The 8,437-nt window shown below is 54.0% G+C and overlaps 1 protein-coding gene across 1 annotated transcript in view; it reads left to right on the top strand.

Annotated features, from left to right (window-relative positions):
• The window catches only part of ELL (elongation factor RNA polymerase II), a 23,873-nt gene extending 15,729 nt beyond the window's left edge, over window positions 1-8,144 (top strand). The window contains exons 7-11 of the mRNA XM_010157536.1: window positions 389-890; window positions 3,875-3,941; window positions 5,981-6,152; window positions 7,070-7,114; window positions 8,040-8,144. Coding sequence (XP_010155838.1) covers window positions 389-890; window positions 3,875-3,941; window positions 5,981-6,152; window positions 7,070-7,114; window positions 8,040-8,144 — 891 coding nt within the window. The remainder of the gene's footprint in view (window positions 1-388; window positions 891-3,874; window positions 3,942-5,980; window positions 6,153-7,069; window positions 7,115-8,039) is intronic.
• Window positions 8,145-8,437: the final 293 nt, after the last annotated feature.

Below are 8,437 nucleotides of genomic sequence, written 5' to 3'. Positions count from 1 at the left end.
GGGCTGCCGGGATTGGGACGGGCTGTCCAGGAAGGTGGGGGGGGTGTCACCATCCCGGGAGGGGTTTAAGAGACGAGTTGATGTGGTGCTCAGGGACGGGGCTTAGGGTGGGCTTGGCCATGCTGGGTTAACGGTTGGACTCGGTGATCCTAAAGGTCTTTTCCAACCAGGACAATTGTAGGATTCCACGTAGGACCTGGCGGTGCTGGAGCCCATGGCCAGGACCAGCCTCTGAGCTGCCCCACTTGCTGCCAGCTCCTTGCTCCAGGGCCCTCTTCCTGGGGAAAACCTGGATCTCTGGCGTCGCACCACCACCTAGTGGTAACAGCACCCAGAGGTCTCGCCTCGAAACTTCAAGATGATTCTCTTCCTCCTTTTTTCTCCCCAGAAACGATCCCAGCCTCTGGAGTTTATCGATCCCCTGGCCAACAAGAAGCCCAGGATCTCTCACTTGGCTCACAGAACTCAGCCCACTTTCAACGGGAAGCTGAATTCCTCCAACGGGAAGGATGCCCCTACCCCTGCCCCTGCCCTGCCGCCGGCTCTCCCGGAGTCGGTGAGCTCCAGCTCCAACCTCCCGGTGCTGGAGCTGCCGAGGCCTCACGATCCCCTTTCGGATGTCAGCAATGACCTGACTCACAACGGCAGAGACTGTGAGAACCCGGAGACGGCTGACAGACTGACTCATCCTTTGTCAACAGACTGTCCCCAGACGAGCAAGCACAACTGCAGCTCGTACGTAAAAACCAAGAAAAAGTCCAAAAAGCACAAAGACAAGGAAAAGGAGCGAAAGGAGAAGAAAAACGAAGAGAAATGCAAAGAGGAGAAGCAGGACTGTGAAGTAATAAAAAATGCTGACTTAGTTAGTGTTCCCCAGGAACAGGTCACAGGTACGTACGGCCCGAGACATCCCCCCCGTACGGCTCGTGCTGGTGTCGGTGCGGGCTGCGTACGATTTCCCCTCTAAATTTGAGGGGAGAGGCTGCGTGCCGTCCCCAAGCGCGCTTCCCTCTCGAAAGAGGGTATTGGGTTTTTCCTCTTCAGCCCCTTCGTGCCGTTCGGGTCTGCCTCGAACCGTGTCGTGTTTCTCCCTGTTCCGTTAAAAGCCGTATTAAGAGGTGGGAATGAAAGGCAGGCATCAAGATCTGTTGGAAAAAGCGGTGCTGCTCGATTACTGACGGCTCTTCTGCTGGTGTTGGGGGTTGTGATGACTCTCGTATTGATTTTTAACTCGGTAATGAAAAGTTAGTCACAAAAGCTTTTAATATTGGGTACAAAGGAAATGATAGATAAGCCTTGTGATAAATGCTGTTGGTGCAGTGTACAGCCAGCGCTAACTCGCAGAAGCTAGAGCAGGGAATACGTGTCGTCACAGAAGGGTTTGGAAGGGAACATAAAGCCGCCCCAGTCCCACCCCCCTGCCATGGGCAGGGACACCTTCCATAGCCCAGGTTGCTCCAAGCCTCATCCAGCCTGGCCTTGGACACTCCCAGGGATGGGGCATCCCCAGCTTCTCTGGGAACCTGTCCCAGTGCTCCCACCCTCTGCGGGAAGAATTCCTTCCTGCTGTCCCATCTCCATCTCCCTTTTTCCATTTAAACCCGTTACCCCTTGTCCTGTCACTCCCTGCCCTTGGGAAAAGGCCCCCCCAGCTTCCTTGTAGCCCCCCAGGCACTGGAAGGTGCTACAAGGTCCCCCCGGAGCTTCCCTTCTCCAGGCTGAACCCCCCCAACTCTCCCAGCCTTTCTGATGTTGACAAATCCAGCCCATTCCCTTGCCAGTGCCTGCAGCTTTCCCGTTTTCCGCTATTTCGTTAGGCTTTCTTACAGCCCTCCGGAGCAGTGGGCCTTGCCCTGCAGCCCCCATCTCTTGTTCAAGTCGCTTTGTGCATCCATCTCGTTTTCCTTTGCCCCGTTTACTTTCTGGCGCCGAGTTCCTCTTCATGCTTAGTGCGTGAAAATCATCCAGTTTTGGCTCAAAAAGGACAATTAATTGAAATGGAAATTCACCTGCTGACTTGCTGGAGGAGGAGAGCTTCGCAGGGCGCTGAGGCTGAGGTGGTGTTGGCTCTCCCCTTCCCCACGGTCCCTGCGGAACGGGTTGCGATGGCTCACCCGTGACGCCACGGTCCACAGCTCCCATCGTTGGGTGGCACTGCAGAACCACGCTCTCCCCACTCTCCTGCTCCCGTAGCTTTTCCTCCGGCGGCTGTTGGATTTTCTTCCCCACGTACCTCGTGTCCCCGCTGGTCGTGGATACACATTCTTTCTAGAGGTGTATTTTTGTCAGTACACCAAAATACCCCAAGCTCACTCCTACGGGAAGTTGCTGACCCTTCACCACCTTTTCTGCTTCGCTTTAAAAACAGTTTAATGAGTGGCTCTGTTAATTAGCCGGCGCCGGGTTTGGTTCCTGCCGCACCGCTGATGTATGCGAGGTAACGAATCCGAGCTGGACTTGGGACTAATCATAAACAGGATGTGGTCGGTGGCTGCTTGGATCCTGTACAGCCAGCCTGCATCTGCATTTGGGATCTGTCCCTGCTCGGTGGGGACAGCGCGGGCCTCATCCTGCGCCGTGTGTCTGCAGTGAGAGGCTGGCAGCCCTTCCCAATTCCCCCTTGGGCCAGGGGCTGCAGGGAAGCAGCGTTTCTCCCGGGAGGTTCGTTCAAGCGGCGGTTGGGGGGGACCTTTGGGGTCCTTCCAGCAGTCAGTAGGTGGCACTCCTTGGCAAAACAAACCTCCTTTGCTCCCGTTTGTGTCCTGCATCGTTTATGCTGGGGGTCCGGAAGAGTTGCCCATGGCAAGATCTGAGACTGGAGTGTTCACGGTGCCACGGGTTTGCTGCCGTTCTTCCATCCTGCTCAGCAACACCTTTCGGTGGGAATTGAGAGAAAAACCAGGTTTTTTAAAAAGATAGAGCTAGGCTATTGCTTTTCCAGGCCTGTGTTTATTGGGCATCGCTTGCTGCCTACAGCTTCCCGGGGCAGTGACCGGAAAGCAGCCGTGGCGGTGAGCGTAGGGTGAGGCTGGAGCTCCACGTGCCTCTCGGTGCGTCGGGGGATGCTGCGGAGTCCGGGCACGGCTCGCTCCGGCCGACAGACCTGGGCAGAAGAGGGAGGAAGAAACCCTGGTGCAGGGCCATTGAGTTAAATCCTTTGCAGCCTTCTCTGCCTGCCTCTTCCTTCGCTGCCTTCCCAGGGATGCGGTTGACGTGCTCGTTAGGACTTCAGCATCATGCTCTGTTTATGAGAAACATCCCTTTCCCAACCCGTATCCCTCTGTTTCCTTCTTCCAAACTGAGCAACGCGGCGTTCTGTTTGCCTTGAGGATGGGGTCTGGTTTAGGCTCCCACTCGGAATCCTCCCGAGGTCTTTGGTCCCTTGAACTCCTAAACATTCTCCGCCGAACCTCTCCGACTCGCGTTGCTTCGGCGTTGCAGGGCAGAGGCCGTGTGCCTCGGCCACCTCGGCACCCTACAGAGCCTGGAGTAGTAAGGGTAGGGATCCACGGGAGACCAGGATGTGCACCTTGCTCTCTTCTGCTCGCCTGGACTCACAGGTTGGCCTTTCACTTCAGCGGTGCTGCCGGTGTCGTCCCACCCCGCGGGCAGCGTTCTTAAACCGGTGCAATTAAGGTGTTTTGCTGCTCGGTGTGTTGGCTGCTGCTGATACTGTTTTGGGGACAGCCAGGTGTGAGAGGAGCCTTCCCGTTTCAGCCACCTTATTGTGGATCTTCTCTCGGTTCAAAGACAGCCAGAAATCCTTTAGAACTCGATAAATATCTCATAGATAAGTTTATGAATTTGAAGTTTAATTGTGTAGAGCTTTAAAGTTTAAGAATGCCTATAAACAAGTCCTTTGGGTTTTTTTCAGGTTTAAATGGAACATGCAATAACTCTAGTGTACCGACATCAACTTCAGAAATGCCAGATTATTTATTGTAAGTATATTTATCAGTTGCTTCATCACTTTGGGATCATGTTTCAAGCTAAAAATCACAAGGTGCTGGGGGTTCTTGTTGCGCTTTATTGTTCCTCGATAGAGCTTTGTACGGTGGGTGTAAAAAAAGGGAGTAAATCCCACTTTGCAGATAGTTCCTGAGACTAAACTTGATACCAGACCTGTCACCTCCTCGCAGAGTTCAAGGTTATCTCCCTGTGTACGTCAAGCAACGCCGCGTGCCTCGAGGGGGCTTGGAAGGATTAAATATCTCCCTGTTGCAGTTGGAAATTTTGAGGGGAAATTATCTGAATGTTGTAGGCAGACAGGGCACGAAAGGATCTGGGGAGGTTAGCTAACTCTTCCCCTCGTCAGAGCCAAGATCATCTACATAAACCAGGGAAATAATCTTCACGGGGAGGCTGTAACCCGTGGGGTAGGATGTGAGTCGTTTCACCTCTTGACTTTCTAATTAGATCCCCTTGAGGTTAATTAAACAATGAACTTGGCTGCTGGAGCACGAAAATCTCTGTGTGTGAAGCCCAGAATCTGCATAAACCCCAACCCACTACAAACCAAGCTCTGTGATAGCCAGGAAGTGTAGCTGGGGGGGATATGCCCTGCGCACGCCTCAGCCCGGGGGTTTGATGCCGTCGGATCTGGTTGGGCTGCGCTGGGAGCGCTCGGAGGGAAGGACAAGAGGCAGCAGCACCCGCTTCAGGCTCTGCAGGAGCGGTCGGGGGACTTGACGGAGGATACACGGGGATCTCGGGTGGTTACGAAGCTGGGGTTTGCTGGTGTCACCCCCCCCAGCCGCTGCTCCCCGCTGGCGTTGCTGGTACCGTTGAGAAGAATGCGGAGGGCTGGGGTGGGTGTCTTTCCTTGCAGCAGATGTGCTGATCCCCCTGAAGAGGGGTAGTGCAGCTCCTCAGCCCGTGTCCAGAGGAACCCTGTTTGGTTTATGAACTCTAAGGTCTGGTGTCTCACCCCGTGGGGCGGTCTGACTGCTTGGATGGTCAGCCCCTTCGATGGGAAGAGCTGTTGCTGCTGTTCTGGGCAGAGATAGGTTTCACACCAGTGAGGACAACGGCCTTATCTCAGTGTATCCCGTGTAGGTGCTTATTTATATTCCCTCTGAGCAAAGGCGCAGTTCTTGGAGGCCAGAGCACATTTAGCTCAGCAGGATGAGAACTTTCCCTTAATTTGGTACCCAGGTTAGCTTTTTTGCAGGTTAGTTGGAGGCCAGAGCACATTTAGCTCAGCAGGATGAGCACTTTCCCTTAATTTGGTACCCAGGTTAGCTTTTTGCACGTTAGCTTTTTTGCAGGTTAGCTTTTTGCAGGCTGACCTGGCGCAGTTGCGGACAGTAAGGTGGCAAATGAGGGTCACCCCCTGCAAAAAGATGAGTGTTGCCATCGGAGAGGGCTGGCTGCTGGGCTTTCTACAAAATATCAGGTTGAATGGCTTTTTGGGGGAGCTGGATGACTTTGAAAGGGCCTCAGAGGCACATCTGTTAAACAGGAGCACTCATGTTGCGTTGGGGATCTTGACGAGGTAGAACCGCGTCGGTCCGTTCGACGCGGTCTCTTATCCTGCGCCTGCCACGTAACCGGGCTGCGAGCGTTTTGCAGCGATAGCTGAATGCTTTGTGTGTTCCTTTGAAGACTCTTGACACTGGAAGCATCGTATTCCCGCTGTTCCAAGGTCTGGCACAGATGCAGAACTCCCTGTTCTGCGGGACAGCAGGAGTTGGAAAAGCTGTCAGCAGCGCTATCTGAACGTCCTCCCCCACCCTGGGCTGTACCTGCGTGTTCCGCCCTATCTGGCACAGATAGGGAATTCGGGGGAGCGAACGCGGTCTTGTTTTACGCAGAGGTCAAGGTGATCCTTCTGGCAGTTACCCCTCTGCTACCGTGGCGCAAATCCTACGAGGCCGCCCGTGTTTTCAAGAGCAGGCTTATCGTCCCGGCTCGGGCGCTGCGGTGTTCGTCTGGGAGAGAAGACTTATTAAACCAACTAACTAAATTCTTCTCCCTCCAGAAAATACGCAGCCATTTCCTCTTCGGAGCAGCGTCAGAGTTACAAAAACGACTTCAATGCGGAATACAACGAGTACAGAGACTTGCACGCCCGGATAGAGAGGATAACCCGACGGTTTACGCAGTTAGACGCCAAGCTGAAGCAGCTTTTGCAGGGCTCCGAAGAGTACAAGGTAGAAACAGGAACGCTGTCCCACGAGAAGCTTGTTCTGCAGGTGGCGACGCCGCGGCTCGCTCCAGTCGCCCCGCGTGCGGGGCATTTTGGGGTGGGTTGGTGTCTAAAACGTGCTGCCCCGAACTGGTGGATGCGGAGCGTGCCCGCGGCTGACGGCTCCGCAGGCTGCGCTTAAAACAGCTCTGCGTTCCTTCGTTCTCGAGCTGGAGCACACATCATGGTACTTGTTGACAAGGAAAGGCCTCAGTGAGACAATTGGTGTCCTTAGCCAAAAGCTGCTGGAAGCTATTAGTGCATCCCAGCCAGAAAACTCCTATTTGCACATGTGGTAGCATCCCGGGGCTGGAAGAGGAGTTAGTCCGGGGTCATCTGTTCCTCTGGAATCTTTGATCTTGGTAGTGTAGCATTATTCAACTTGTCAGACTGATTTTAAAAGAGCTTTAGCTATTCATTATCTTGAGAAAGTAAGTCTCATGGAGTATAATAACCAGATTTTGACAGAGCACCTATTGTGCTGAGCGCTGTTTCCTCCCTCAGACATCCTTCCCCTCTCCTCGAGAAATTCGGTGATTCCTTGCCAAATTGTTTTTGTATCTCAGGGAAAAGTTAGTCTGAGCTGTGGAGGAAATGTCAGTTATCCTGCCAGCCCACGTGCCTCTCCCAGGTAGTTCTCCTGGCTGGGGAATGGGGCCTGATCCTTCCAGTGCTGCTGGCGTCAGCACCGCTGTGGGAGTGGAGTCAGCGAGGCTGGTTGCCGCTCTCGGATCTCACGGAGTGGGGTAGCCGTGGAGGGAGATTTTGGGTGGTATTTGGAGGAAATGTGTGCATTGAGCCATCAATAAATGCTCACCTACAGTGGTAGGTTGCAGGACTGTTGGCTCTTTGGAAAATAATAAGCTATCTTTTCCTTTTTAGACCATCCATGATCAAATTTTACAGGAATATCGGAAAATTAAAAAGGTAAGTAGGAAGAGTTGGCCGCGAAGCAGGCTTTTGGGTGGTGCCCCCAGTGACTGAAAGGGATGGGCGCTTGCCAAGTGCAAAACCCAGCCTCTGAAGCGCTCTGGCAGATCTTTATTCAGCTCGAGCTTGTCCAAAAAGTGCTCCCTTCCCAGAGCAGAAAGGGACGGGGGGAGTTGAGGCTGCTCCTGGGGAGCACTGGGCTGTGTTAGTGGCACGCGAGAATCGCGTGAAACCAGCGTTTTGCTCCCCAAAAAACAGTTTGTGTCGCGGGTGCACAGGCTGAGCGGTTAACGGGAGGTTTTGGGGTCTGCTGGGATGATTTTTGGGGTGACGTGAGCGCGGCCTGGAGAAGGGATCACTGGGCGCGTGGCCCCCCGCGGGGTGCTTTGCCTCTCTGCGCACCCCTCAAGCAGCCGTCGGTGACGGGAGGGATTTAGGATTCAGCTGGATGAGGTAGAAATGCCGAGGCAGGTTGGGGCATCCCTATGCCAGGGGTAAGGTTTGGGTTTTCTTACACCTGCGCGTACGGCCCTGAGCTCTGCTGTCCCCAAGGAGCTTTGTGAAGAGGCTCCCAGGGTGTTGCAAGTTCATCTTTGTCCTAAAGCTCCCAGGTTTGCGCGGTGCGGACGCGGGAGGGTCCGGCGGCGCTGGGAGCGGTGTGGGGCCGAGCCTCGCGCCCGTTTCCCTGCGATGGGGCTCCTGGAGCCGCCTAATCACGCGAAGGGATTTTCCTCTTTTGCCTCGTTTGACCAGAATGGGCCCAGTTTAAGGGGTTATCGACTCCTCCGGCTGGCAAAGCTTCGCTCCTTGGTCAGCCAGTGGCGCTCCGAGGTCCGAGAGCCTCGGCTGGGGTTCGGCGTGGGTGTCACCCAGTTCTCAGGAATTGCCTTCCGTCACTGCGTTTTTCGTTTTTTCTTTACAGACTAACCCCAATTACAGCCAAGAGAAGAACCGCTGCGAATACCTCCACAACAAGCTGGCTCATATTAAAAAACTGATAGCAGAGTATGACCAACAGCAGTTTTAGCTGGCACGAATCCGGACTGGATAGGGCAAAAAAAAAAAAAACCAACCAACCAAACCCACCCCAACCTGGACGTTACGTTCCCTTTTATACAGCTAGATTCCTTTCAGAGACGAGCATTAATTCCTCGTGGTCGAAGAACTTGGGGATTGACTTCCGATGCCGAATCTGTCATACCCGTGTCCTGAGCCGGGTCGCCAGCCCGGCGCCCGGCACGGTCCTTTTGAGTTGGTTTTGTTTTTTGGGTTTGTTTTTTTTTTTTAAGCCTCTCTGAATGTTGGAATGTAACACACACA

The sequence above is a fragment of the Eurypyga helias genome, unplaced genomic scaffold (genome assembly GCF_000690775.1).
Source record: "Eurypyga helias isolate BGI_N326 unplaced genomic scaffold, ASM69077v1 scaffold17418, whole genome shotgun sequence".
NCBI classification, from domain to species: domain Eukaryota; kingdom Metazoa; phylum Chordata; class Aves; order Eurypygiformes; family Eurypygidae; genus Eurypyga; species Eurypyga helias.
Note: the sequence above shows the minus strand (reverse complement) of the source record. Positions and strands in the feature narration are given on the sequence as shown.